General features: G+C 47.8%; 15 protein-coding genes across 15 annotated transcripts; 7 read left to right on the plus strand and 8 right to left on the minus strand.

Annotated features, from left to right (window-relative positions):
* Positions 1–200: 200 nt before the first annotated feature.
* On the plus strand, positions 201–2,054 carry N7509_002537 (cytochrome P450; the record flags this gene model as incomplete). Its single annotated transcript, XM_056627174.1, is given in 8 exon segments — positions 201–353; positions 414–483; positions 522–914; positions 1,017–1,230; positions 1,286–1,396; positions 1,461–1,701; positions 1,824–1,985; positions 2,004–2,054. 8 exon segments carry the CDS (start codon positions 201–203, stop codon positions 2,052–2,054), a joined length of 1,395 nt encoding a protein of 464 aa, XP_056492969.1.
* Positions 2,055–2,542: 488 nt separating this feature from the next.
* On the minus strand, positions 2,543–3,600 carry N7509_002538 (SDR family oxidoreductase; the record flags this gene model as incomplete). The annotated part of the gene is made up of 3 exons (XM_056627175.1): positions 2,543–2,587; positions 2,661–3,007; positions 3,153–3,600. 3 exons carry the CDS (start codon positions 3,598–3,600, stop codon positions 2,543–2,545), a joined length of 840 nt encoding a protein of 279 aa, XP_056492970.1.
* Positions 3,601–4,107: 507 nt separating this feature from the next.
* Positions 4,108–5,324, minus strand: N7509_002539 (uncharacterized protein; the record flags this gene model as incomplete). The annotated part of the gene is made up of 3 exons (XM_056627176.1): positions 4,108–4,534; positions 4,595–4,949; positions 5,033–5,324. 3 exons carry the CDS (start codon positions 5,322–5,324, stop codon positions 4,108–4,110), a joined length of 1,074 nt encoding a protein of 357 aa, XP_056492971.1.
* Positions 5,325–5,667: 343 nt separating this feature from the next.
* On the plus strand, positions 5,668–7,080 carry N7509_002540 (transferase family protein; the record flags this gene model as incomplete). The annotated part of the gene is made up of 1 exon (XM_056627177.1): positions 5,668–7,080. One exon carries the CDS (start codon positions 5,668–5,670, stop codon positions 7,078–7,080), a length of 1,413 nt encoding a protein of 470 aa, XP_056492972.1.
* A 157-nt stretch (positions 7,081–7,237) lies between these two features.
* Positions 7,238–8,237, minus strand: N7509_002541 (SDR family oxidoreductase; the record flags this gene model as incomplete). Its single annotated transcript, XM_056627178.1, has 2 exons — positions 7,238–8,112; positions 8,171–8,237. 2 exons carry the CDS (start codon positions 8,235–8,237, stop codon positions 7,238–7,240), a joined length of 942 nt encoding a protein of 313 aa, XP_056492973.1.
* A 1,622-nt stretch (positions 8,238–9,859) lies between these two features.
* N7509_002542 (C6 zinc finger domain protein) lies at positions 9,860–11,303 on the plus strand (the record flags this gene model as incomplete). The annotated part of the gene is made up of 3 exons (XM_056627179.1): positions 9,860–9,991; positions 10,058–10,500; positions 10,574–11,303. The coding sequence occupies 3 exons, from the start codon at positions 9,860–9,862 to the stop codon at positions 11,301–11,303; spliced, it is 1,305 nt and encodes a 434-aa protein (XP_056492974.1).
* A 1,236-nt stretch (positions 11,304–12,539) lies between these two features.
* On the plus strand, positions 12,540–14,744 carry N7509_002543 (cytochrome P450; the record flags this gene model as incomplete). The annotated part of the gene is made up of 9 exons (XM_056627180.1): positions 12,540–12,588; positions 12,654–13,016; positions 13,102–13,134; positions 13,204–13,372; positions 13,430–13,540; positions 13,595–13,859; positions 13,912–14,072; positions 14,156–14,288; positions 14,676–14,744. The coding sequence occupies 9 exons, from the start codon at positions 12,540–12,542 to the stop codon at positions 14,742–14,744; spliced, it is 1,353 nt and encodes a 450-aa protein (XP_056492975.1).
* Positions 14,745–14,799: 55 nt separating this feature from the next.
* N7509_002544 (uncharacterized protein) lies at positions 14,800–16,148 on the minus strand (the record flags this gene model as incomplete). The annotated part of the gene is made up of 3 exons (XM_056627181.1): positions 14,800–15,318; positions 15,391–15,784; positions 15,895–16,148. The coding sequence occupies 3 exons, from the start codon at positions 16,146–16,148 to the stop codon at positions 14,800–14,802; spliced, it is 1,167 nt and encodes a 388-aa protein (XP_056492976.1).
* A 769-nt stretch (positions 16,149–16,917) lies between these two features.
* Positions 16,918–17,182, minus strand: N7509_002545 (uncharacterized protein; the record flags this gene model as incomplete). Its single annotated transcript, XM_056627182.1, has 2 exons — positions 16,918–16,954; positions 16,998–17,182. 2 exons carry the CDS (start codon positions 17,180–17,182, stop codon positions 16,918–16,920), a joined length of 222 nt encoding a protein of 73 aa, XP_056492977.1.
* A 1,197-nt stretch (positions 17,183–18,379) lies between these two features.
* N7509_002546 (asparaginase ahrA) lies at positions 18,380–19,627 on the plus strand (the record flags this gene model as incomplete). The annotated part of the gene is made up of 3 exons (XM_056627183.1): positions 18,380–18,545; positions 18,601–19,301; positions 19,355–19,627. 3 exons carry the CDS (start codon positions 18,380–18,382, stop codon positions 19,625–19,627), a joined length of 1,140 nt encoding a protein of 379 aa, XP_056492978.1.
* A 457-nt stretch (positions 19,628–20,084) lies between these two features.
* On the plus strand, positions 20,085–21,590 carry N7509_002547 (MFS transporter; the record flags this gene model as incomplete). Its single annotated transcript, XM_056627184.1, has 1 exon — positions 20,085–21,590. The coding sequence occupies one exon, from the start codon at positions 20,085–20,087 to the stop codon at positions 21,588–21,590; it is 1,506 nt and encodes a 501-aa protein (XP_056492979.1).
* A 568-nt stretch (positions 21,591–22,158) lies between these two features.
* On the minus strand, positions 22,159–23,339 carry N7509_002548 (uncharacterized protein; the record flags this gene model as incomplete). Its single annotated transcript, XM_056627185.1, has 2 exons — positions 22,159–23,149; positions 23,209–23,339. The coding sequence occupies 2 exons, from the start codon at positions 23,337–23,339 to the stop codon at positions 22,159–22,161; spliced, it is 1,122 nt and encodes a 373-aa protein (XP_056492980.1).
* A 598-nt stretch (positions 23,340–23,937) lies between these two features.
* On the minus strand, positions 23,938–24,360 carry N7509_002549 (uncharacterized protein; the record flags this gene model as incomplete). The annotated part of the gene is made up of 1 exon (XM_056627186.1): positions 23,938–24,360. One exon carries the CDS (start codon positions 24,358–24,360, stop codon positions 23,938–23,940), a length of 423 nt encoding a protein of 140 aa, XP_056492981.1.
* Positions 24,361–24,472: 112 nt separating this feature from the next.
* Positions 24,473–25,600, minus strand: N7509_002550 (uncharacterized protein; the record flags this gene model as incomplete). Its single annotated transcript, XM_056627187.1, has 1 exon — positions 24,473–25,600. The coding sequence occupies one exon, from the start codon at positions 25,598–25,600 to the stop codon at positions 24,473–24,475; it is 1,128 nt and encodes a 375-aa protein (XP_056492982.1).
* A 270-nt stretch (positions 25,601–25,870) lies between these two features.
* N7509_002551 (nitronate monooxygenase) lies at positions 25,871–26,942 on the plus strand (the record flags this gene model as incomplete). The annotated part of the gene is made up of 2 exons (XM_056627188.1): positions 25,871–26,029; positions 26,124–26,942. The coding sequence occupies 2 exons, from the start codon at positions 25,871–25,873 to the stop codon at positions 26,940–26,942; spliced, it is 978 nt and encodes a 325-aa protein (XP_056492983.1).
* Between the last annotated feature and the right edge of the window lie 97 nt (positions 26,943–27,039).

Here is a 27,039-nt window from a genome sequence, read left to right on the forward strand (position 1 = left end):
ATAACAGTGCTGATTGGCTGTGAATGATTTGAATGATTTCTTTGTGGCTTTCAATAGTATCAAAGAATGCTATGCCAGGGACACGTGATTTCTGACCCCGCGAAACGCTTCTTCCAGTGACAATTTCACTTTGCTTCACTTTGCTTCATCTTGAAATTGCGGATCTATCCATCTATATCCATTCAAAGTGTGAAAGAAAAATGGACCAGTTGAAGGATTTGCCTACTTGGGCTATCATTGGCATCACTGGACTGACAGGAATCACGATATGGATCACCCGACTCTTTCTCCACACCTTCTTTTTTCACCCTCTGGCTCATTTTCCAGGCCCTAAATTTTCAGCTCTCAGCAATGTTTGTGTGAATGACTCAATAATATTACCGTCTAGCTGCTGAATATTGATCACTCGATAGTTTAATTATTCGTGGTCCTACATGGGCGGCCGACAACCGTACGACATTCTCAAACTGCACGAAAGATACGGTATGTAAACTTGATCCCAAATCTTGGTATATTTCCAGGGCTACGGTCTCACCTCCTGAGGATTATTATAGGTCCTGTCGTGCGTGTGGCGCCAAACGAACTTTCTTTCAACTCTGCACAGTCTTGGAAAGACATATACTCGCCTCGCAAAGATCGAGCTATATTCGTCAAGAGTGACTTTTATGAAGGTGGAAACTTTGCCGATCAAGCCAGCTCCATTGTGAGCGAGCGCGACCCAGAGAGACATAGCTCGATGCGCAAGTTCCTTGCCTCTGCATTTTCAGATCGATCATTGCGCGAGCAGGAAGGTATTGTCTCGGAGGCCATTGACAAATTCATATCTCAGGTTGGTGAGCGAGGCAACTCGAAGGACGGGGTTGACATGACTATGTGGACCAATCTCCTCACTTTTGATATTATTGGTGAGCTAGGTAAGGTCGAATCCTAATTTTCCTCCAAAGTTTTCCCTTCTCCATCCATGGATGGAATTTTCTCTGATGTCACGCTGACTTGACCCTCGATATTTGTACTAGCCTTTGGGGAGTCATTTCATGGTCTGGAAACGGGAAATGTGCATTCATGGATTACGGTTGTTACAGAAAGCATGGGGCAATCGGGCCTCTCCGACTTTTTGAAGCGGTTTCCGATTTTTGGTCGCGTCTTTTTGAAATTGAATCCAAAATGGCTCAACAGCCTCATGGATGGCGCGATAAAGCACCAAACATACACCATAGACTTGGTCAAACGGTCATCTACCCTAATCATAGTCTATTTCTTGGATGATACTAACATCTATTTACAGCCGAATCCACCAGAAGACCAATCGGAGAGACTTCATAAGCTACCTTTTGGTAGAGCGCAACGCTTCCCAGATATCAGATATTCAGTTGGCCGCCCATGCCTCGGACTTTGTGTACGTAGCATCGACTCCATTGCTAAATCTTACCTTGGAGTAGTTCTGAAATTAAATTATGCAGCATCGCAGGAAGCGAAACAACCGCAACCTGTTTATCAACCATCATCTTCTATATCGGGCGCGATCAGCGCATCCGGGAAAAACTGCAACAGGAAATCCGATCCGCGTTCAGAAACGATAAGGATATCAATGGACACTCGACCTCCTCACTGAAATACTTGCATGCAGTCTGTCTAGAAGCATTGCGTATTTTCCCCCCCACTGGCACTAGGTTTGCCGCGGGTCGTGCCGGAAGCTGGAGGGTTCATTGACGGCCAGTTTGTTCCAGAAAAAGTACGTTTATATGAAGACCACATTTTTCAGCGATTCATAAGCCACTCAATCTCTATCGTGAGATATATAACCCGCTGACATTTATTTGTAGACAATTGTTTCTACAAACCCATTGGCATCCAGCCTCGGTTCGGCAAATTTCGATGCCCCGTGGGATTTCCGCCCGGAGCGTTGGCTAGGGTTGAGTGTAGAGGACGAACTGGAGGCCAGCCAGCCATTCTCAATGGGCTCACGTTCATGTCTCAGGTCGAGGGTAAGTTCTGATTTCCAGATAGTCTTGTTCATGTATATTGTCGGCATTAAGCTAACAATGAATCGGTAGATTGGCTTGGTTGGAGTTACGCCTGACTCTGGCAAAGCTGTATTATAAATATGACCTAGACCTAGTGGACCATGAAGTTGACTGGCATAGGGATGTAGCGATGCATCTTTTATGGGTCAAGCCAAAGCTCATGACGCGTGTGTCCCCGAGGGCTGGTAAATGAATGCTTGAACTTATGGGCTCGTCTATGTTTAGGGCCACGCAGTATTTTTTTAGGCCAACGGGGTCTGAAGATTTTGAATTTTTCTCGGGTTTAGTTACTTTGGGGTTCTTTGTGAAAGCTTTCCATTCCAATGGTCATCGAATTTTATGAGTCAAACAATCTATCTCGTTGGCGGCCGGGGCCTGCGCGCGCCCTGCACATCCTGCAAGAGTAACCATTACGTGATAGAATCGCTCGCTAGGCTGACTTACAAATTTCTCACTATGCTAGAATCCAGCGTACTAGCAGTGGCTTCACAGGTTATTCCTTGCCATTGCCATGTTTTTCAAGGCAGCTTGTCCAGTCCAGTTCCACCCTTCATTGCCCGATCCTGTGAGACGCAGATTAGAAATCAATTATATTAATCAAAAGATGGCGAATTTTTCAAAGCAGGTAGAACTTACCAGAACGGCTGTCGGCATGTATTTGGACATGAATTTCACCATCGAAGCCATTGCGCCACGCCATACAGGTCCCGATGCTCCGCCCAGCACGTCTTTAACAACATCGTGAGCAAATTCGGCTGGTGGAGTCTTGCTCGAAACATCCTTCCCAACTCCACGTGTCTGAATCTCTGAGAGCGCCTTCTGGTAAAGGGAGCTTTCGGGTAAGCTGAGGTCATTATGCGACATGACATTCGTAGCCACAGAGCCTGTAACCAGGGAAATAACCCGAATATTGAACGGCTGTAGTTCCAATCGGAGAGTCTCGCTCCAAGACATCAAAGCAGCTTTGGAGGCATTGTATACACCTAGGGGTATTTGTCAGTGAGTTCTTCGAATACTTTCTTTAGGGACCTTCGGATAAAGCTCAAGAATGGCCTCAAAGGCTAGACCCTCCCTATTGCAAGATCCTTTCGGCCATGTATATATTTCTTGCCAAAAATTGAAACTCACTCATCCATGGGGCGTATAGGAAACCCGAAATCGAACAGACGTTCACAAGTGTACTACCATTTTTTCCAGCGCGGAGCAGTGGGGTAAAAGCCTGGGTCATAGTGATGACTCCCCAGAAGTTCACGTCAAAAAGACGCTTTGCCTCTTCAATAGAGGTATCAAGGGCTGGGTATACGAGGGATTGACCGGCGTTGTTGATGAGAATATCGAGAGAGTCTCCATTCAAAGACAAATCCTGCCGGACGGTCTCCACGGCAGCCGCAATGCTGGTTGGATCAACGACATCGAGGGTAATGATCGTGACACGGGGAAGTATAGAAAAATGCTCCATTTTCGCTGCCGACCGAGCCGTTGCGTAGACTTTCAGTCCCTGGGCGTGTAGTTCTTCCACCAAGGCCGAGCCGATGCCTCCAGCACTACATCCGGTGACGAGAGCGCAACGAGGCATTTTTGGATGATTGAAAGAAAGATAGTATGCGAAGAAGTCGTGGAAGACGCAAATATTGAAAGCGAGGAAATACATAAATTCTTAAGAACGAAAAGTGCTTCTTTGTTTTTTGGTCGGCACCCGATCGCCCGGAAAGGGAATTCCCGGTCGAATAGAACGAACCCCCTGAGGTCCACTCCTTGTAGCCCCCTAAATTTCTTCTGATGGCAGTCGGAATAGGAATATTTGTCGCACAAGAATTTTAATAAAAACGAGGATGCCAGGTTCAAATCTCATCGAGCTAATCGCGATAGGAAGGGAATCGGCGGCCTTGCTGGGCCAATAAGGGGAAATAAGGTTGGCGGGTAAAATAGTACGATTTGAATTCAGCAAGAATAATTACTATCACGAAATAATATCAATCTAAAATTCTCCGATGGAAGAAAATCTAGCCTCGAATCGATTGAGAACTTCCCAGGTAACGCTGGATCCAACTGGTTTATGATTGGAGGTCTCCTACCTAAAATCCTATGCACTTGCACTCACCTCCTTGTCAACATAGCGCAGAGTTGTCTGACTCCACAGCTGATTGCCACTCATCTGATACTCCAAGCCCTTCATATAGAGCTTGACGACTGATCGACATCCCATCGCAATGTGTTCTGCCGTGAGTCGATCATGAACTTTATTCCATTCTTCAACCATGGCCTGGAGAAGTCGCTTTGTCGCCGCAATATCCAAGTTTGTTGCTTCGGCCAGAACTTTGACACCAGAGCATAACACCGATCCTTCCTCGTGGCCAGACTGGGATGCGCGGACTTCTTTTTCCCAGCTCCAGATATCATTCACCACTGATATCTGCTTTGAACAATTCCGCTCGAGGGGTACCATGGACGTTTGTTCTTCGGGCGTTAGTTCAAGATCCATCGTAAATCTCATGAGCGCTGAAAGGAGACTGTAATCAACATCAAGAAGTTAGAAGGTATCACCATGCTGCGAATGAATGCTGACTGACGCCTTTCCCACATCTCTCTCTCGATAAACAAGATAGTGACCGAGCTCTTTGATCGAAAGCCGTGCCTTGTCTGTCTGCGCGCGCATAAAAGTAAAAGTGGGCTCAAGAATTCCATCCGCCAAGACCGGGTTCGCAGCACGCATTTCCTCCCATAAATCATACATCATGAAGTCGACGGGAATATCGCCTATTTCAGACATTGAAGTAAGTTTCAGTACTGCTGTGATCTGGGCAGGCATCCGTGGATACCCAGAGAGTAATTCCTTACGATTGGGTTGCTGATCTCCTCGCATCAGGGGCATCAGTCGAGCATTGTATGCCTCTCCTTCTTCCAAAGACATATCTTCCAAGATATCTGGCCCACGTCGTTAGCAGAATTCATGGATTAAATAACAAATCGAAGAATAAAAGTTTTAATTAGTTCAACTCTTTCCATACCATCGATTAAGAATAGGATTGTTAAAAGCTTGCACGCGAAGATAATACGGTCATCCCGAGCCAGCGGGAAGTATAGGCAAGTGACCCGACCAAAGCCAGCGTTGACAAAGGTCTCTCTCGACTTTTCGGAGGGAAATGGCCATAGTTGCAAGAAATATTCGTCATTTTCACGGCAGGTCTCATCGGCGCGAGGATGGATCAATGGCTTCCAGGTCGAATAGGAATGGCTTTTCTCCGCGCCCTTCAGCAAAAGCTGAGTCGCAATGGGAATAGTTTCAGTGATTGATAGCATTCTGACAATGTGAGTTCGAGAAATTGAACTTGACTTTTCGTCTCTTTGCAATAATTCACGAGTTAATAGAAGCGCTTGTTTTATCTCACAGATCCTAGATGCCCGGAAATTTCTTAATTCGGACAGCCCGGCAGGCTCAAGTAGAGAGAGGAATCCACGACCACTACGGGCTTATTATCCATCCTGCTTCATAGCCAGTCTTTCTAAGTATACCCAAGGACAGCCCTGAAGTGAGTTCATCAAGTGGGAAATTATTCCTTTCATCTTTTCTAAAAAATTCTTCTACCCATCTACACTTCAGGTTTTGCTGTCAACCACCCTGAACCCCCGAATCAACAAAAATATGCATCAATTCAGCCCTTTGGATACCATCATGCCCCCTATCTTTAACGCTTTGATTGTAGGTTGGTCGGTTTCAGGTGAAGACAACGATTCTATTATCTCAGTCTTGCGACGCTCACTGGCACTTGTCGTGGAGGAATGGCCTGATTTGGCGGGAGAAATTGTTGCTCCTCCAACGGACGCATCACCAGGAACACAACCTTTTATTCGGCCCATGCAAAACCATGACTCACTTCTCACCATTCGCGACTTCACCGGCCCTGATAGTCCTTTCCCGTATAACTATTCCCAGCTCAAGGCTGAGGGGTTCCCCACTGATAAGCTCGATGGCCAGCTGTTGGCCCCTTTGGCTGGCGTCGCTACGACGCAGCGTGTCATGGCAGCGCAAGCCAGCTTTATCCATGGCGGTTGTCTCCTCTCTGTTGGATTCGCCCATCAATTCGCGGACGCTTACGGTGTTTACCTGATCTTTGAGAAATGGGCACAGTATTATCGACAGACCCAGGGCCTCCCAGCACAGCCTTCGGCCTTCCCCAACTCGTCATCTCGGTCACAGATTGCGCTCCCTCTTGCATTCCAGGTGTCCCATGACCAAGCCATCGAGAAGTACCCAACGTTGAAGGAGAGACCAGAATTGTGGAAGCTGATCGGTCTCGATTGGCGCGGGTCCGCCACGTCTCCACCACCCGAACCTCCTTTCCAAATCGCAGCAGGGGGTGTTGAGACCCGCATCTTCTCCCTCTCCGCTGCAGCCCAGGCGACACTCAAAAAAACAGCTTCCACTTCTTCCCCATCTCTTGAACCCATTTCCACCAACGATGCTCTAGTGGCCTGGATCTGGCGGAATATTTCCAAGGCCCGATTTCCCTCTGGGCAGCCAAATGCACCGTGCCGAGACAACTCTTTTGTCTCGGTTGCCATCGATGGTCGCAGGCCTCTCTCAGTTCCAGCCGACTATGCGGGTAACGTCGTATTTTGTAGCATGACCAACATGTCGATTCAGGACCTCACTAACCCCGACACCCCGCTGGGCGAGATTGCTGCGCGCATCCGCCACGAAACTATCGCCAATCGCGACACATCAAGGCTTACGGAGGCTGTCACCCTTGCTGCGGGGATTCCTGACGTTCGCCAGCCCTTGGCCAATGCTTTCCCCAGCTGGTTTGCTGAGGACCTTGTCACCACCTCCTGGGTTGGGCTCCCCTTCTACCAGTTGGATTTCGGTCCTGCTCTGGGGTCTTCCGGGTGCATTGAGACCTTTCGAATGCCCCGCGGCCAATTTGCAGGGATTTGCAGCTTTCAACCGCGCACGAATGACGGATCGGTGGAAGTTGTTGTTGGGTTATTGACAGAGCAAATGGAGCGGTTGGTAGGGGATCCGGACTTCAGGAACTTTGCCAATCTTATTTCCTGATAGTATTATTTTCCTCCTTCGCTCCTAAGTTATTACCGAATTTTTACCGTGAAAATTCTCCGCAAACCTGCCAAATAAGTCCAATTCAAAACTATTCGATTCCTGGTCTAAACCAAAGACTGGTGTCATGCGTACAAAACTTCGATCATTCCCCTATTTACATGCCCTTGAATCGCATATCTGTCAACTTCTGTTGCAGCGCAGTCATCTCCGTATTCCAAGCCCCGAACCAGCCCGCTCTCCGTTCCGCTAGCGGCTCTTCAAGTTCAGTCCATTTGTCCCCCAGTGTCAAAATAACGCGCCCGTTCCATCGACCGGGGCCAAGTTGCTCTGGTCCATCATTTCCATAGCTTTCGACCGAATGTTCCTGAGAAGCAGTCGCGGAATAAACAACTGCAACAGCCACATGTTGCGCCATACTTACAGGGGCCCCGGCTGCCAAAATAGGGGCGGCGAGATTGGCTGGCAAAAGGCTGGTAATGGTAGCAGCAGGTGCAACGGCGTTGATGGTCGCACCATATTGATGTAGCAGGGAAGATCTCAAAGCACGAACGAGGCCCACCAACGCTAATTTCGTCGCACTATACACTGGCAAACTATGCTCCGGGGAGTAGGCCGTGGCGCTAGTCGTAAGGACGAGACTACCGTTTCTGTTGCCTGCCCGTCGGAATGCCGAGAGACTCAGCTTGATAAAATTCAGAACTGAACGATAGTTCACCTCCACAACTGCATATTCAGGCTCTTCAATTTTGCCTTCCGCGTCCCAGCTGTCAGCGAAATAATCGCACTCCTCCGAGACCCCGGCATTTGCAATGGCAATGTCAACCTGAGGGATTTCATCGAAGACTGCTCGGAGTGCTGACCAAGAAGTCACATTGCAGGCCCGGTAATAGATCTCCGATAAGGTCTTCTCTTGCTGCTCCCCACCCTCGTGCTTCTCAGAGGGAGGCGGATGTAGATCAAGTACGTACACAGTAGCTCCTTTGGAGGCTAGGAGTTGAGCGGACTCCCATCCGATGCCGGAGCAACCGCCTGTTTCAAAATTGGGTCAATAAGATCTTGAAAATATAGGCATTGGAGTTCTTGATACCGGTGACAATGGCAGTTTTCCCCTCTAGACTGGGGATATCATCCACGGAAATATTGAGAGAGGTCATCTTTTATCTGTGCGTGCCGGGTTGCGTTCACTTTGTCTGCAATAGGATTGAGTCTGATAGCTATAGCAACACCACCAAGTGGAAAGAAACTGAGAATAAAAGCTTCCCCAAATCGATTCACGAATATCTCAGGTCATCACGGGCATTTCCCGAGTTCGACTCTACAAGGCTACAGCTCCAACTCAGGTTAATCCCGGCTGCTTATTGCGGCTATTGCCCAAAAAGGGTTGCAGGTGCGAAGCTAGCTATTGGCCATTTCACCTGGGCTTCTGCAGCTTAGACAGTTGTCCCAAAAGTAGTCATACCTAAATAAATACGAAGATATTTCCGAGTTTCTGGGTCGTTATCACTGTCTTGGGGGTCGATATTGGCCCAAAACGAACAGCATACATATGAATGGCCTCAGAGATAAATACTCTGCAGCTACTAGTAGATGGAAATCTTCAATCCACGCGGTACTATACATACTATTCACACAGCAAACAAGGTACAAATTTTGGAATGATATGATGGCATTAGTCCATGCCCAGCAGCGGGCCGCCCCTGCATACCAATTCCCGCGGCGTTGAGAACCACTTCTTCCCATGCAGGAGATGTTTGCTGCAGGCTTTTCGAGGTCGATCTACAGCTGCCCGATTTCTTGATTAACATGGATGCAACTGATAACGCCGAGGATATTTACATATACCTAGACATCAATCACTTTCGCCCATGGACAGAACATCATGTGAATCATGTTTCGTAGTCCTTTGGGGCACATAATTAGATGACACTTATTGAGACAAACTCCGGGGCAGTATCGCCGGGTAAAGAAACACAGGATCGCGCGAGGGGTAACGTTATTCTGCACATCTTTTTTATTAGGGACTCGGAGTTAGGATTAAAAATTTATTATAATTCGGCCTAGCCATCTTGTTATCATGTTCCAACTAGAAAATATTGAGATCGTATCGAAATTCTGATCCTAACCACCCTATCCGCTTAGTGCTGATCAGAAGCTGTCATCACGGACCACACTTTTCCGCGGGCGCTGTATGAAACTCATCTATTCATACAGTTGCATTAGCTTGTTTGCTTGGGCATTTATCTTTCGGTACAAAATCAGCCCTAGGCCAACTTCGCCCTCTAAACAGACCAATTAAATGCAAGTTAGGTTGCACTAATGCATTATCAACCTAGGGATTTATGCGGAGCTACTTGGAAGATGGTCCGAATTGTCTGATGGCTAGTAAAGAGCTAAGCAGTCTAACAGTCCCATTGTTGTCCGTTGACAATATATGCCCAGGTGACGACGACCACTGTCCGATATATCGTCACTCCATCAAGTAGTGTGTCGTTCACCCCGGGGCTCGCCGGAGCCCATTACTATATTAGATTAGGAGCTATTTGGCATGTAATGTAAGCGCATAAGCCGAGTGGAGCCGCAGGTACATATTCATTGGCGTTGTTGCAAGGCTACCTGTGGTAAATTACCACACGAGCCACTGGTTCTCCAGGGGTCTTGGATCTGGGCGGCCAGACTGCATTCGCAGCTGAACTCGAGGCTGGTCGGTCGATAAATAAGAAAGACGGTGCACATTTTATGGTCAGCTAAACAAGTGCTACTAATTTGATACTTCAAAATGTTTGGAACCCTACGCTACCTCCCTGAGAAGAAGGTTGGGGAGTTCCTCGAACGTGAATCAGGGGTTGCGGAAGATGGGGCGACAAACAAACCCCAACACTCGGCTTGCGATAATTGCCGGATAAAAAAGGTGTGTTATCTAAAATTCCCATGTCATTCATGTAACCATAGTCCATGTTCTAAATCGCTAATCAAGATGCTTGAGTTGTGTGGAATAGATCCGCTGCAGCGGCCGAAAAGCGGGTTGTTCGCGGTGCAAAACTCTCTCTCTCCCTGTAACTACACTCACGCTCTTACACGCAAACGCAAAAGGAATCAACCACATGGACCCTCGGGGAAGGAGAATGAAAATGAGACTGGATTGGACGTTGGCACGGTAGCCACCCGATCTCCCGCGAATGGCGCTGCAACCACTGCTGCTGAGCAGCCATCCCTGTTGACAATGGAACCGCATACCGTAGATGAAACGCAACATGCCCAAGATGATTCGAACTTGACTTTCGATCCAATGTTCAAGGAAGTTCAAACTTGGTCCAACTGCCTGGATTGGCCTCTGGAAGAGGGGGACACATTTGTACCGGAATTGGACTACCCGATGGTGGGCAATCCAACCGTTCCGGTCGATTACTTCAATTCTGGGTATATAAACAGAAATCTCTCCCTCGTTTATATTGGGGGCCTGGTTCAAATATCAGTTGCTGATGTATAACAGTTACCCTGGGTCGGAAAATATGGCACAGCAGCCTCCGCCGCCACTCGCTTCCAATGGTTCTACACCACCCAATGTACTGCCGACTCCGCCAGTGGACCAAGTTCTTGACCCGACCGTGAGAATAACCCGATCACATGATAATATTACTGAAGGCATTATAGAGGGGCAATCGTCATGTTCGTGTCTCAACTCAGCCGTGTTCCTGCTGGATGAATTAGAATCGCCCAATCATGAAGGGGACCCTGGGGAGCAAGGCCTCGACTCCATTCTGTCAATCTATCAGGAAGTACTGTTCCTGTGCAAGCGCATGATCAACTGTGACCCCTGCCAGGAGAAGTCTGAAAATATGATGGTGCTTAGTATGGTGCTTGAGCGGCTGACTATTATATGTGGTGAAATGATCGATGATTTTATTGCTCGAATGGAAGCAAATGGCCCGGAGCAAGCACCCATACTGGCAGCCACGATGAATAAACAGCCTCTGTCTTTGGGAGATTATGAGATTGAGGGTGGAGATTACGAGATCATGATGGGTGTTTTGGTGACAAGGCGGCTTTTGGAATTGCAAAGTTTCCTGGTTCGCCTGAAGACAATCGGCTCTCTCACCCGACGGGCACACCAGCAAGCACGAATGGCGCGTATTGATCAACATATTCAAGACTTGTTTCGAAAACTCACCTTCGTCTGTCCTCTTGTCACAGAGATTGCGGGTCGATCTGAGAAGGAGTGATCTCTTCCAAGGTCACGGGCGAAGAACGCATAGTTTGCAGGATAAAGAACTATGGATAATAAGTAATGAATCTGTACACTGACTTCCAAGGCTGTAATATACCTCTGTCTTTTTATTGATATCTTCTTTTATGAAGCTCTATGTGACATGTCCACATTCAATACAATCTCTTGAAGCGGGGCCTACCGTGGTAGCAGTACCTTCAGGTTTTCTGGGGTCCGTATCTAAACTATACAAATAGCCCTTTGCTTTTGTCATGCCTTTTTTGAACAAAAAAAAAAATTATAAAGACAAGTGGAGCAGAAACTAGTGCGGCGCTCCATAGCCGCAATTGACCCAGTGTTTCTGCCAGGCGACAATGTCCGAGAATTTCTAGTGTTCCCCACCTGGCTAGTACATCACGGTAAGGTCATTCTAACTAAAACAAATTACTTGATTCTGCTAGTAATAACTGGGTATAACTGGGTATAAGTAGGTAGGATACCAAGTAGTAAAATGCTTCAAGTTCTGTCTCTAACATTGACTATCTATAAACTATGGAGTACTAACATACCAGAGTACTTCCTGGGCCTGGCTTAAACTTGAATATTCTAAAGATATTTATGTAATGAGGTAATCTACTGTCCAAATTGAATCGGAGGCACACATGATGATTTTTGATAACTGTTGGCCCGGTAGGAATACCTGCTCGTAAAAAACCAACTAGTAAGTCGAACCCTATAGCCAACTTTAGATAAAACCATGGAGGAGGCAAAGGAGCGATACTCGGGAATTGCCTATTTGGGTAAAGGCTCAACGTGGACTGTATATTTTCCCGCCACAATACATCGGCTCAACCTGGAATCAGTACGAGTAGTCATACTAGTATCTAGCGATAAAGCTATCTGACAGTGATTCTCAAAGGGATTTCCATGCTTTCTTCACATCAATTTATCCTAAACAACATGTTGACGAGGTGGAGCTATCAGCCGAGCAGTTTGTTAGGCACTGTTAAAGCAGTGCTTGTTCTGGTATTCCTCACCTTCTACTATTAGCCTAGAATCAACCCAACTTATCACAGGAAATTTTAGACAGCGTGCTACATCGTCACACGGAGTGTATACAATCTTTTCTTTCACCCTTTGGCAGCGTTTCCGGGCCCCTTCCTAGCTCGCACGTCGCTGGTATGTTTGATTTATTTCCCGTCCTTCGGATCTTACGCTCAGGCACCAATAGACATGGAGGATCTACCATTCAATGGGTGGTCGTTTCCATCGAGCAATCGACGATCAGCATCGCCGATATGGTATGCCTCGGCCATATCTTCGCTCATAATTCCTTCTTTTTCTGAGTTCTGACCTGGTTGGATAGGTCCTGTTTTTCGGGTCTCGCCAAATGAGTTGTCATTTGCTAGTGTCGGATCATGGAAAGGAATTTATGGTCACCGTCATAGTGGACAACCCCCTCTGATCAAGAGCAAATTCTATGAGATTTATGGTGCCGGATTTGACTCTCTATGCATCGGAAGCGAGCGAAACCCGGATAAGCACACGCGCATGAAAAAGTCTCTATCACCTGCTTTCTCTTTGCGCTCTTTAGAGGAACAAACGATTATTGTTAGTCAATGCGTTGATCGTTTTATAGCCCGAATCGGAGAGCCTGGTCTGAATATTATGGGCTTAAATATGACTAAATGGTACGAGATGGTGGCATTCGATATTCTTGGAGAGCTTGGTGAGGCACACTGACTCGGACTTTTCACCACTCTTTTTGTACCGTTAACTAATTGATGATTTTTTCTTCTTTCCGGAAACAATAGCTTTTGGTGAATCATTCCATTCCATTGAAGACGGTATGAGATCCCAATTCGTTTCCTACCCTGCGCCTTTGCTACTCTCCTATATTGACTTGGAATATTTAGGAAAGCCACACTTTTGGTCATCACTGGTTGAGAACCATTTATACTTTATCACTGTCGCAGACAACTTCCGCCATTTTCCTGTGGTTGCTTTAGTGGCCAAGCTTCTTTCCCCTATTCTGGACGGCATCAGAAAAAAGCATACCGGATACACAAGAGATAAAGTGGCCCGGTGAGCATTCATTCAAGTCGGAAACGAGAAATATCAAATATTGAACTGAATACATAGACGCATTGATTCGTCCTCTAACCGCAAGGATTTCATGACTAATCTTATTGGTAAGGTCGAGTCAAATGAGATGGATCGGGAAGAGCTCACTGCCCACGCTTCTACCTTTGTGTTAGTATTTCATGTCATTTCCATGTGGCTTCGCCTTCTGACTCTAAGATATAGAATCGCTGGCGGTGAAACAGTAGCGACCTTTCTTGCCGCAGCAACCTTTTATCTCCTGAGAGACCCCGTCTCTTACGAAAAATTGAAAGATGAAATCCGGAGAAAGTTCAAGACCTACAAGGAGATTGATCATGTTTCTGCGCAAGCTCTACCCTACTTGCAAGCCGTCATCAGCGAGGGACTACGTATCTATCCGCCCGGCTCCCAAGGATTTCCTCGAGTTTCTCCCGGGGTTTCTATCGATGGGGTGTGGGTTCCTGCGGGCGTATGTAACCCAATGCCAAATATGCCCCACGCAAAGCTGATTGGGACGGCAGACGGAAGTTTATACAAGTGCATGGACAGTGACACACGATGAGGCTAACTTCCATGACCCCCACACTTTTAAACCAGAGCGGTGGATTGACCCAGAATGTACTGATATTAAGGAGGCCAGCCAGCCATTTTCTCTGGGCACTCGAGCCTGTCTTGGACGAAAGTAAGTCATCGTCATCCCCTTGCAAAGCAGCATGAAAATTCCATTCCCCTGATAACCTAGCTTATTAACCAATCTTTTTGCAGCGTCGCTTATATGGAGGTCAATCTCATTCTTGCTCGAATAATATGGACGTATGATATGACATTGATCAACAAGTCAATGGACTGGGAAGCAGAGAGCTCTTTGCATGTTATGTGGTCGAAGCCTGAGCTTATGGTACGATTTAGTCAGGCGAGGTCATAGTTAGTGGATTAAGCTGCTTCCGATCGTCAGAATGACACTCCCTGGCTAAGTCCCGCCAGTCGACTGCCTAATGTTGAAAGCAATAGCAGGACCCCAGAGGGGAATTGATTACCTAGTACGCTGTACTGTGTATCAATAAGGCATATGCCGCATTATTGTGTTTAGATAATATTTTCCGAGGTCTGGTATATTGCCGGGTGTGGCATTCCTTTTGGCCTTTTTTTCTTCTTTGCTTGAAATTGAGATTTATTTTCTGTTTTGGTTCGTTCCACTTGATTATGCCCAAAAGTATTTGAATAATTTCTGATCTTTGAGTAACATCAATCGGCTAAATTCTATGCTAATTACCGTGACATCAAGAGCGGGACGAATGTCAAGGCTCTAGCGTCATGTTATAAGGTCCCCAAGGTTATTGACCCATTCTATTGATAGGCAGTCACAAGATAGACAAGGCTTCAAGCTTGGTGAATAGCAACGCAGGAGCCTAGGTGGCTACTTCATGAAAAAGTTTCGAATCGGCCTCCAGAATTCCGTTTGAGCCATCTACCTCAGAAATTCCAGCTTTCTTATCTGGAAGGAAATCGTAATTATCCGCCTCCAAAATAGCGCGTGAGGTATCCGCCTCAAAAGTACCCGCTTTGTTTTCAGTGATTCCATTCAGAGGGGTGCTTCCTTCGACCTCCCGTGGGGCCAGGCCAGTACGGTCAAGGACATCAGAGCCATATTTGGCCTCTTCAGTCTCTCCACCGGAAACCTCTTCAAAGCGAGCCTCCCGTTCCGGAAATCGCCAATAACATAAAATAAGCCCGAAAAATGACCCTTGGACAAAGACAAATTCGAGGATCTCCTGGATAGCAGCTGTGGCTATGCTCACCTTTTGTTCAGTCTCGGACTGGGCGGTCTGACCGCCAGCCCTGATATAATATATCACATCCCATACGAAAAACAAAAAGTTCACGCCAAGGAAAAAGCCGCAAGCTGCGATGAAGAAATATACTGACATCTGTTCAAATGGTGTCAGATGCTGCACAATATTCAAGTGGTCCTACTTTTCCAAGCCTCATAGAGAACGTACCTTTATATTGACCTTAGATGAACCCCGCGATGTCATGAGGCCCAGGTAGAAAGCCCAGGCGACAATCTCCAAGGCGCTCAACCAAAAGAGAATGCATCGGGCGCTGTCAATCTTCCACCAAACATTGGACTGTTCGATGAGGATTAACTCATCATGAACGGTGGAGTTGATATAGAGTACCATCCAGCTCCAGCCAATAATGACGAGTGCTGCGAAGAGACCCACAATCGTCCAGTGCACATATTTGATGGTTGAAGAGCTCCTGGTGCTCATATTCATGATACGCTCTTGAAATACGTGGATAATCGTATAGAAGACATAAAACATTACACAGTATGAAGTTGGCTCGAAAAGCGCGGAAAGTAGTGAAGTGATCATATACCACTTCTTGGTCCTGGACACTGTGAGCCCGAAATTGCAATAAGCAAACATATTGGCCATAGAGCTATTAGGATGGTAAGTGATTGATTCAACACTTTGATTAGGACCAGAGTCGGGACTTACACCACCATTGAAAACATGGCTGCCAAAGTAGCGATCAGCGGCATAGGCTTGAGGGCATCGCTTCTTGACCTTTTCAAGACAAAAATAAAGCTTGAGAGAACAAGCATTCCCACAAGCAGAAGAAATGCAAAGGCTGCCTTAACAGCGATAAGGCTCCTATCTTGACCAGTTGCAATGCCCAGATCCACAACAGTATTCCAGTCATCATCGCCCCACCTGCCTGGGCCAAAGCCATTGTCAATGCTGGAAGACATGGTTGACCACTATGTCCTCCGCACTCCGTCTGCCAAGATACTTTGAAGCAGCTGGTAGGAGTTTATAGCTGATTGCTGATGTGTAGAAAGGTCAAACTCGAATCAGAAAGGAACGAAAAGAAAGGGGGGGGGGAGAAAAAAGCTTCATCCCGTGTCGTGGGGGCCATGCAGGTTGTTGTCATGGCCATCAATTTTGTCTCCACCTGAGCAGTGCTTATTCGACGAAACGTGAGATAATATTCCCATAAAATCACTCCCTATTCGACGAACATCTCAATTCCTCGATTTGGTTAGCAAGCAGGATCAGATAGCTCAGAAGCATGCTCATTTTGCAGCATCAAATCCAGTGTACGGAGTACCGGGGCTAAACTGCGCGTGCGCGCCTTTTAGCCGAATCGCGTCTTCTGCCAATTCTGCCAGATTCTCCGTTTCGTCGTTTCATTAGCTCATTTGCGGTTTCAAATATGAGATTTCGCAGGTTCATATCTCGCGAGAAGAGATAAAAAGACGGTAGAGTCTGCTCTAGACAGGTATACAGGGTATTCGGATATGATTCCTGCATCAAGTAGTTATCCTCTTGCCGCCCGTTGCTAGACTCGGCCGAGGAACACACTTCATCCGAGTGCTTCGAAGCTGCCCGATATGCTGATAGGGCATAGGATAGAGCTTGCAGTATACCAAGTTATACACTGATGATTCCGTGAGTGTTGGCAACCTGCAAAGCTAGAAACCCGATGGTGGTTGGGTCGCGAAAAGAAATGCTGACTCATCAATTTTCCCTGGCTGCCAGGAACTCCAAACTTCTCCTGTTGAGCAAACAAACATAACACAATCAAAAATCGAACATACCACTCACTCTTCGCTCTCTTGCTGAATGCGATCGAGTACTCCATTTCCACGACCTCGAACTGTTCCAGTCGCCACCATGACACGAATAATGTCATAACTCCAGAGATCCCGCTACGCCTCGACAACGAGTGCCCATTATGAAACTCCTCATGATCATAATCCAAATTACCGCCGAGTAAACCCATGATCTTGGTGCCCAGTTTGAGAACAGAAACTTAAACACATACGAACGACGAGAAAAACCCGGAACCACGCAGAACAAGTGCCGATGCGACCCTTAATCTGCCAAGAAGAGAGAGCATTGGCGAATACCGAAACGCGGCAACATGTCGTGGGGAGACATATACAAGGAAAACCAGCTACCCGGCTCCTGGGGAGCGCAATAGTTACTGCCAAAAAGATACTAGTACATATGGAATATCGTATCAAATTCGACTTTCAGGAATTAACGAGCCCCCCGCTAATCGTCAGGGACAGGATGCGATGATGTTTTACTTCACCACGGTTTGGGCTGTGATCGAGTTAGTCCGATATTCTACCGACACATTGCAGATCACCATCGACTTGAAGGTCTCGGTTTGAGGAGGCGGAGCAAAAAAGCCTCATTCAGTGACTAACGTCAACCGTGCTATGCTTGGCGAGAACCTAAATCTCACACAGCCTCTCCGTGCCAAGCGGAGCCAAGTACGGTTGGAGATGATCGGCTTAGGGTATGCTCGGAAGAATCGGTACGGGTCGTGAGCCGAGACTCCCCTTCGTCTTTTCAATCGAGTTTACGAGCTACATGCATCATCGGATATGGATAAATTATCTCATAACAATAAACCTGCCTCCGGGATCGGCCCGTTGAGAAGGCCCATTATCTACACTGCAGATGTGCGACTCACAATGCAATAATAGAAACAAATGCTTTTTCGACTTGGCACAATACCAGCAACTCGGAGTACCCATCGAAAAAGTTTAATCTTCAATTCCCAGCCAAATGTACTACCAACTGCGATCCGATACCAAGACCCGATTCCACTAATTTGCCTCTCTCATCTAGCATCTTCGGACGGTGATACCAATCGGAGAACCGAAACGGTTGGGAATCTTGTACATAACGACATTCTGCATACTCCAATTATGCGTCTCCACCCCGATCCACCTCAATCCACTTCTTATACCCGCCCCGCAGCAAACTACATTCTCATATTTCTGGCCGGAATCTTGATGCGACAAGAACTGCCAAGGAAAACAATTCAGGGTTTATAGATGCCTAAAGTCTCGGAAAGACAAAAACCGGATGACGCAACTACCGACAGTGATATGTTATATAGTCCTCAAACAGCCAGGCTCTCTGCTGAAAATACCAAGAAAAGAATCACATGAAGATTCCGAAAATGGGTCTACTCCTTAAGACCCTCGCGATCTCGGCATTGGCTGTGACGAGCTATGCCTCTCCGCTCATTCATGCCCGAGCCTCCAACACATCATATACCAACTCCAACGGCTTGAAGTTCAACCACTTCGATGCATCTTTGCCTAATGTTACTTTACTAGCAACGGGTACGCGAGCACTACTTCCACAACGTTGAATATTCTCCTAACATAAGCATACTAGGCGGCACCATTGCCGGGACAAGCGACGATAAAACAGCCACCGCAGGCTACAAGTCTGGAGCTTTAGGAATCAACCAGATTCTTTCCAAAATTCCCGAGGTCTACGACATTGCCAACGTTAACGCCGTTCAATTCGACAATGTCAACAGCGGCGATGTATCCTCATCCCTTCTCCTGAACCTGACACAGACGTTACAGAAGACCGTTTGCGATGACCCCACAATGTCCGGTGCCGTCATCACCCACGGTACTGACACTCTGGAGGAATCGGCCTTCTTCATCGATGCGACTGTCAATTGCGGCAAGCCGATCGTTTTCGTCGGCTCGATGCGCCCATCCACTGCTATTTCCGCCGATGGTCCCATGAACCTCCTCCAAGGTGTTACTGTGGCCGCAGACAAGCAGGCCAAGGATCGTGGTGCACTTGTTGTTCTGAACGACCGCATCGTTTCGGCCTTCTTTGCTACCAAAACAAATGCCAATACCATGGATACCTTCAAGGCTTACGAACAGGGTAGTCTCGGCATGATTGTTTCAAATACGCCGTATTTCTTCTACCCGGCCGTACAGCCGAACGCAAAGCACGTCGCAGATGTGCAGGACGTGGATTCCATCCCCCGAGTGGATATCCTGTACGCGTACGAGGATATGCACAGCGACTCGCTTCGGAGTGCTATCAAGAATGGTGCTAAGGGTGTTGTGGTATGTTCTCTGAACGATCCCGTATAATTGAGATTTAGTGCTAATAAACTCAGATTGCCGGTGAGGGCGCAGGAGGCATCTCGACCGAGTTTGGTGATGCCATCGACGATATCGTGTCGCGGACTAATGTGCCCGTCATCTTGAGTCATCGCACTGTGAACGGCGAGGTTCCCACCGCTGATATCACGGGTGATACTGCGAAGACTCGCATTGCTAGCGGTCTATATAACCCCCAGCAGGCGCGTATTTTGCTTGGGTTATTGCTAGCAGAAGGCAAAAAGTTCGACGAAATTCGGACAGTGTTTGGCAAGGCTACCTTTGCTTAAAAAATTTCTTTCCCGGAAGATTAGAAAACAATAATAATGTCACCTTGATTTGATTCATGAACTATTTTAATTTGAGATGTGCGGCCCACGCTCCATACTGTTCTTTTCCAAGAATTATCGTGAAGTTTCGACTTAATTTCATTACTTGCATCTCTTCCGGTGGACTTCGAACGAAGACTTATCCGTTAGACAGCAAGCCCATGCTGACTCTGAGTGCTCCATTTTAAAAGTACGAGAATATCTCGTATTATCAATTGCTTGTTCTGCTACTATCACCACAATCTCTCATTTTCTGGTGGCGGAGCATTCCGTCGGCCGGATCCGACCCGCTTATCTGATCCCCCGCACCTCCTCGTCTGGGGAAGGTCGAGTATTTAGGTCCCATTGCCATCCTCTCCCCAGGCTCTCTCTGCTTCTTCTGATAGTAGGCAGCGCTTCACTGAGTCTCTGCGCTACTATGATCTCCAATACTACTCATAGCGAGAGCCCCGATGCTGTCACGGCAATCTCGCCAACCGATGTCGAATTAGCCCCCATCACCAGTCACAGCAAACAAGATGATCCATTCCTGGTCGCATTTGCCGAGCCTTTCGATGCAGAGAACCCAAAGGACTGGCGGACCGGTCGTAAATGGGCTGTTACCGATGTGCTCTCTGCGACCGGCTTCAATCGAATCATGGTATCAACGATCATCGCCCCAGCCTTATCCACAATCTCTGCAGAATTCGACATGAACTCCGCAGAGTCAGCGATGGCTCTCTCAATCTATCTTCTTGCAACAGCGTTCGGTCCTCTCTTCATTGGCCCTTTGTCTGAGGTCTACGGTCGCAAGCCAATCCTCCACGCTTCAAATGTCTGGTTCCTTATCTGGAATATTGCCTGTGGCTTCGCTAGAAATAAAGAAACATTGATCGCCTGTCGCTTTCTCGCCGGCTTTGGCGCTAGTGCTATATATGCTTTGGCGAATGGTGTTTTGGGCGATGTGTGGCGACCTGAACAGCGCGGGCGCTCGCTTGGAGTGTACATGCTGATCCCCTTGCTAGGAGCTGCTGTTGGCCCGATCATCGGTGGCTTTATGGCGAATCGTACTACCTGGCGTTGGATGTTTTGGGCAACATCTATCTTCCAGGCAGTTATGATTCTTGTCTCTTTCACGGCCTTCCAAGAGACCTATGAGCCTTTAATCCTGCGCCGTCGAGCAGAGCGACTTCGCGGGGAAACTGGCGACACGCGGTATTACACTATTCATGAACGACTCCACGCAAATAAGTCCGCGCTGAGGATCCTGGGGCGCGCACTGGTCAGACCTGTCCGGCTTCTGGTTTCCCATCCTATCATCCAAATCTCTTCACTCGTGTCGGCATTCTACTATGGAATTCTGTACATTGTTCTATCTACCTTTTCAGATCTATGGATTTATCAGTATCATCAATCGGTGGAAATCAGTGGTTTACACTACATCGCAGTTGCATTAGGCGAGATTGTGGGAGCTCAGCTTTGTGGAATGCTTATGGACTCGCTCTACCATCGTCTCAAGGCCCGTGCTAACGGCGAGCATACTCCTGAGCTTCGCACTCCTTCTGTTTTTCCAGGCGCTTTTATCGGGCCGCTTGGTTTGTTTCTTTATGGGTGGGCAGCTCAGTATCGCCTTCATTGGGCTATTGTCGACCTTGGTGCTTTCATTACAATGCTTGGCATGCAGATTACAGGCATGCCATTGCAGGCATATATCATGGAGGCCTATCCGGAACATACAAGTAGTGCCGGGGCCGCCTCTCAGTTTCCACGCAGTCTGACAGCATTCTTGTTCCCTTTGTTTGCGCCAACTATGTACAAGGTACTCGGATATGGGTGGGGAAACAGTACAATTGCATTCATAGGACTGGTCGTCGGACTGCCAGCTCCTTTGATTCTCTGGTATTACGGTGCGAGGTTGAGGACCAGGGCACAAGCAAGCTATTAACTTATGGTATACCACAATGTAACAATATCCCTGGACCAAATGGATTTTATAAAAATATATCAACTTTTCAAATTACCCTGAACATGTTCGAAGCTCATAAAACTCTAGCATTTCCTTCTCCCTTCATTTGAAAAGCCTACTTTTGCTTCGCAGTAAAGGGCCATAGGCTCTGAAGACCAGCGGTATCGGTATCATAGCGGCAGCCAGACATCCAAGTAATGTACAAGCCCATTGTACACCCATGTTTTCAAACATCTGAGTTGTAAAAAGTGGAAAACCTGCCGCCACAGTAGAGCGGAGAATAATATTGGCAGCGACTGTGGAGGCGGCGCTATTCCAGAGTCAGCAAATTCACACTTGAAGATTTTCACGATCGAAAAAACCAACAGGGGTAGATATGCATCAACCAAGTAGTTGAAACAGGGAAGAAATACGCAAAGAACGCCGAACCCAACAAATATACCAGCGACTGTAGGTACCGCCCAGTGTATTTGTGGATCATAGCCGGTCCAACCGAACCTGTGATGAAATTAGCATTCCTAATGTATTATATGGATTTGATACAAGCTTACCAGAATATTCCGATTGTAAACACGGGTGCCCCAATAAGCGGAGGGACGAGACGCCATTCAGGCACAGGTACACCTTTGTTTGCTATCAACTTCTTTGCATAGCTGCCATGTTCCAGCAATATAAATGCCAGTGCCAGAAGTATTCCGACAATCAGGCCGATGAAAGGCAACCCACTAATTCCGGGCTTCATCCCATACACATTTTCAAATACATACGGATATGCCTCCAGCAACGCGTAAACAAGTCCGTAGATAAAGGACATGTAAAGCGAAACGAGTAAAATGATTGGTTCGGTCAAAAGCATTGTCAGCGGGCGAGTGAAATATTTCTTCGCCATTTCTCCCAAATTCACTTCCATCCTTTCCTGTTTCGCATGGATCCCCCAGATATTCGTTTGACGCCGCATTTCTGCAGCCTTCGTCATAAGAAGTACCGGTGCATATGTTTCACGCAGAAACACAACCGACAGTGCACCTGCAAAAAGACTGACGATGGCTGGAATGTAAAGAGTCCAGCGCCATCCCAGGTAACTTGTCGCAAGAAATCCACCGATGAAAGGCGCACTAAACGGGCCGACAAATACAGTCAAAGCATAAAGTGAGATAGCAATACCTCGTCGAGTATTGTCGTATATGTCTGCCAATACTCCCGGAACAACGGTAAGTTGACTCGCACCACACATACCGGCAAAGAAACGGCAGATGAGAAGTGTTTGGATATCCTTAGCGACGGCTGATCCGATGGTGAATATTCCACCGGCGAGCAGTGCGATAGCCAAGGGCAACTTCCTTCCGTAAAGTTCAGAAGCTGGAGCCCATATCACTGGTCCCGAAGCAAACCCCAGAACATAGAGTGTTGTACCCAACTTTCCGACTTCGGCTCCAACGCCGAATTCCTTGCTCGCGCTATCGGACCCTGGGGCGAAGATGGCGCTAGCTAACGAGGTTATGAACGTCCCTGAGCAGACCAACACACCAGTATAAATCCTAATCAAATTAATCTCATCAGTAATCATCCTATTGTTTGATCTATTATGTGTGCGTACTTGACAGTAAACGGCCAGTTGTAGGGATGCGATGGATCGTCATCTCCGTCAAAATCAACAACATAATTTTCCAGGTCAGGAAGGGGAGCTGGCAACGGTCTGCCCTGTCCCATGGTGCCCTTTTCATCCATGGATTGTTTCGCGCCAGATTCCTCGCAACTGAATTGGGGTCCTGTCGTATTAGCTGTGAGCTTAAGCCGTGAACCAGTCGGGTTGTATTTGCCTTAAGTTGATAGCCATGCACGTCACACACGGATTCAATCTTGTTGGCAAGTGAGAAGGGTTTTGGCGAATCTTGTGCTAAAGGATCATTTGTAACTTTCATGGCGAGCTTAATAATGCTATTATGCCCTTGTCGAAAGATGCCAGGGAGCAGTCTGCGGATATTGCGGGATTGCGGGACTGGCGGGACTACGGCTTCGCCTTCGAGCCCCACCAAAGGACCACGAGCCGAAGCCTGCGCTGCTGCTTTGCCCGCATGTGTTTTATTGCGGTTATAATTATTAACCAATAGTCTTCTTGTATTGTTTTGATTCATAATCTACAAAGTGAATTATGCAATTTTGGTGATAGCAGGGTAATGGCTATGGTTTTGCCGCGAGTCGACTACAATGCCTGCGGTTCTTTTTTCAAATTAGTTACAGCTATTTTATCATTATGTTCGCCCGATTTTTTCCAAATTCAAATAAGAATGGAGAGAGTCCCAATCCCATGAATTGAATCATAAGCTTAGGTAGATTCACCCATGAAAGGTGGAACATCAATCATATCTGCGTTCAAAAACTGGTCCAAATCGACCCTTTGTAGCCCAGGCAAGTCTGCAACTAGAGCGCCCAGCCAATTGAACTCCTCGGCACTAGGGGTTGGCTGAGATAATATCTCTAATTGAGCGGTTTTCTGGGTACTGAGTGCCTCTCCCAGAATCGCTATATCATCCTTTCTACGCTGTTGGTGTAACAAGACCAACAAGCAAGCCGCGCTATACGCCTCTCTCATGGTTTCGGTATCATAGGTGGATGCAACCAGCCCGAGAGTCGTCATTGCTTCTGGGAGCATCGAGAGTGATGGACGCGTGTCTATTACCAGGAGGACGCAGATTATATGGAATGGAACATTGGCGACTTGATGCCATGGCGTGCAGTCCATGACCATGCTGCGTGCACAACTGAGACCTTTCTCAAGTAGTTTGAGCACTCGGTCTGCAAGACCAGGCGATATATCTAGATTCTGGGTATGAATCCGACGAAGAATGCAAAGAACAAGATTACATTGCGCCATGACAGACGGGGGCTGGGTGTGAGTTCCGTCCTAGTAGTTTGCCCAGCGTTGTCGCAAGATCTGCCTCATCCTTGGCTCTTCCCGGGTCGAGGCTGAGAGATACGGGGAGCAGACCCAAAACCTCTGCAGTATAATCACCAGCTTTAGGCGAAGGTGGCAGAGGAAGATCATCTTTCTGGAATGAAACCCGTGAAAGGCCGAGGTCGAAGGACGTCCAAACATTCAAATGGTGTGCAACGCCAACGAGGCGTCTTTGAAGATCTGGATCAATATTAATGCTGGGTGGAAGAACTGAATGTGACTCAGGGTGGAGACCTGAAGCTTCCAAGAGGTGCATTAGTGTCGAGCTCGCCATCCAAGTAGAGTGTGGCGAGTCTGTCATCCGAAGATAAATAGATCGGAGTGCCCATCCATTCAAAAGATCGATTGAGGGAGGCCCCGATAGGTGGTGCATGTCTAATGTGGATCGTGCTGTGCGAACTAGGTGAATTTCAGTGATGGTGGCATTGCGCTGCGAGAACAGACAGCCAAGCGCACCCACACCAGCTATGACGCTGTCGAATATATCTGGTAGAAGGGGCGATTGCCATCTTTGGTTCAGTCGCTCGAAGAAGAGTTGCTGGTCAAGAAACCCATAGCACGGATCAATCTTCTGGAAATATCTTTGGGCTAGCGCTTGTATGTGGTCCAGCGATGTAATCTCCACGACCGGAAATACCGAAGATGCAAGGGGCTGAGCTGACAGCTGCCTTGCTCCAATATTCCACCCGAATAGGTTGAGCTTCGGGGCTTTGGCCGAGTCGATCTTCAGCCCCAGTTTTCGGACAAAGGCGGCGCCAGAGTTAGCCTCCAAGCGGCGGACCATTCCACTGGGATCCGGTTCAGCGGTAATAGTTCCCGGGTCATTGTGCATTGGTGGAGATGCAGAAGCATCGGGTGATAGATGGTGGACATTGTGAGACTTCCTCCGCCGAGCCTCATAGTAGCACTGGTAACCCCATTCGGTGCACGTCGTACATGGGTCACCACCATCGCACTTCCTCTTGCGTTCCCGGCAGGGCTTGCAAGCCAGGCGTGCTCGTTTTCGTTTTGGGGCTTGTGTGTGGGCTTCCATATTTGCGTGGAGAGAGGATGAAGTGGAAATGAAAGGGAAGCATCGGATCGTGCGGAAGTCGGGCGGTAAAGGCGGCTCTGGCGGAGACGAAGACAGGCAATGACTTCATCCCTCGGCTTCCCCAGTCTTCACTTCCTCAATACCATATTCTCCCTTGATTCTCTCTTTCACATGTTTATAAATGCATGCCTGGCATACTTCTTAATACACTCCGTCCATTCTGTTCAAACCTTCACCAAACACCAATTTTCCAATTCTCCCCCAGCCCGTATGGCGACTAAACTCCTCTCCCGCTACCCATGGGCCACCAGCCCATTCATCGTGGCCGCGCCAATGCGTGTCATGTCCGGACCAGCACTTGCCCTGGCTGTCTCGGGTGCAGGTGGCCTGGGATTTATCGGACCCGGAATCAAGACTCAAAACACGCACGTGGACCTTGAAGAAGCACTGACCCTGATCCGCAAACAACAAACGCAGCCATCCAGCTTCTCCTCACACACCTCATCATCATCTCTTCTCCCAGTGGGTGTCGGTTTTCAGCTCTGGGGGGGACGATATTGAAATTGCGACCGCAGCTATCCAGAAATTTAAGCCCTGCGCTGCCTGGTTATTCGCACCCCGCGACGGTCCGGAGGAATATGATACTTGGTCGCGCCGGATCCGCGAGGCCTCTCCGCAGACGCAAATATGGATTCAGATTGGCACATTGAAAGAGGCGAAACAATTACTCCAGATTTCCGAGAAACCGGATATCGTTGTTGTCCAGGGGGCGGAGTCAGGCGGTCACGGTCGCTCAGAAGATGGTATGGGCATCATGACCTTGTTTCCCGAAATTGCGGACGCTATGGAAAGTAGCCAGATTCCGCTTCTAGCAGCTGGCGGTATTGCTGATGGGCGTGGGGTTGCTGCGGCGCTTTGCTTAGGTGCGTCGGGGGTTGCGATGGGTTCTCGGTTCCTGGCTTCTAAAGAGGCCCGGATTAGCAAAGGATATCAGGATGAGGTTGTGCGTGCGACAGACGGCGCGACAGCAACGAAACGAACTTTGCTCTACAATCATCTCAGGGGCACTTTTGGATGGCCAGCTGGATACAGCCCCAGAACCATCATTAACCAATCTTTCGTTGAACATCAAGCAGGCACCCCATTTGAAGAGTTGAAGAAGCGCCACGATGAAGCTTCGAAGCTGGGTGATGCGGGCTGGGGGCCTGAGGGAAGACTTGCAACCTATGCCGGTGCCTCGGTCGGATTGATTCACGGTGTTCTATCTGCCGAGGCCATTGTGCAAGGCGTCCGAAAGGATGCGCTACAGAGGATCAAGTCCCTTGGCTCTGTCGGACTATAAATCTTACCTACCATTCTTGTAAATTGACCCCCAGCTTCACGGTGCTCATAGCATGGTCGCGAAATTAATACTTTTCGAAACCTCCAATAACCACATG

This window comes from Penicillium cosmopolitanum (assembly GCF_028827165.1).
Source record: "Penicillium cosmopolitanum strain IBT 29677 chromosome Unknown utg000004l:1.0-4361866.0:1.0-4365735.0, whole genome shotgun sequence".
In the NCBI taxonomy this organism is placed as follows: domain Eukaryota; kingdom Fungi; phylum Ascomycota; class Eurotiomycetes; order Eurotiales; family Aspergillaceae; genus Penicillium; species Penicillium cosmopolitanum.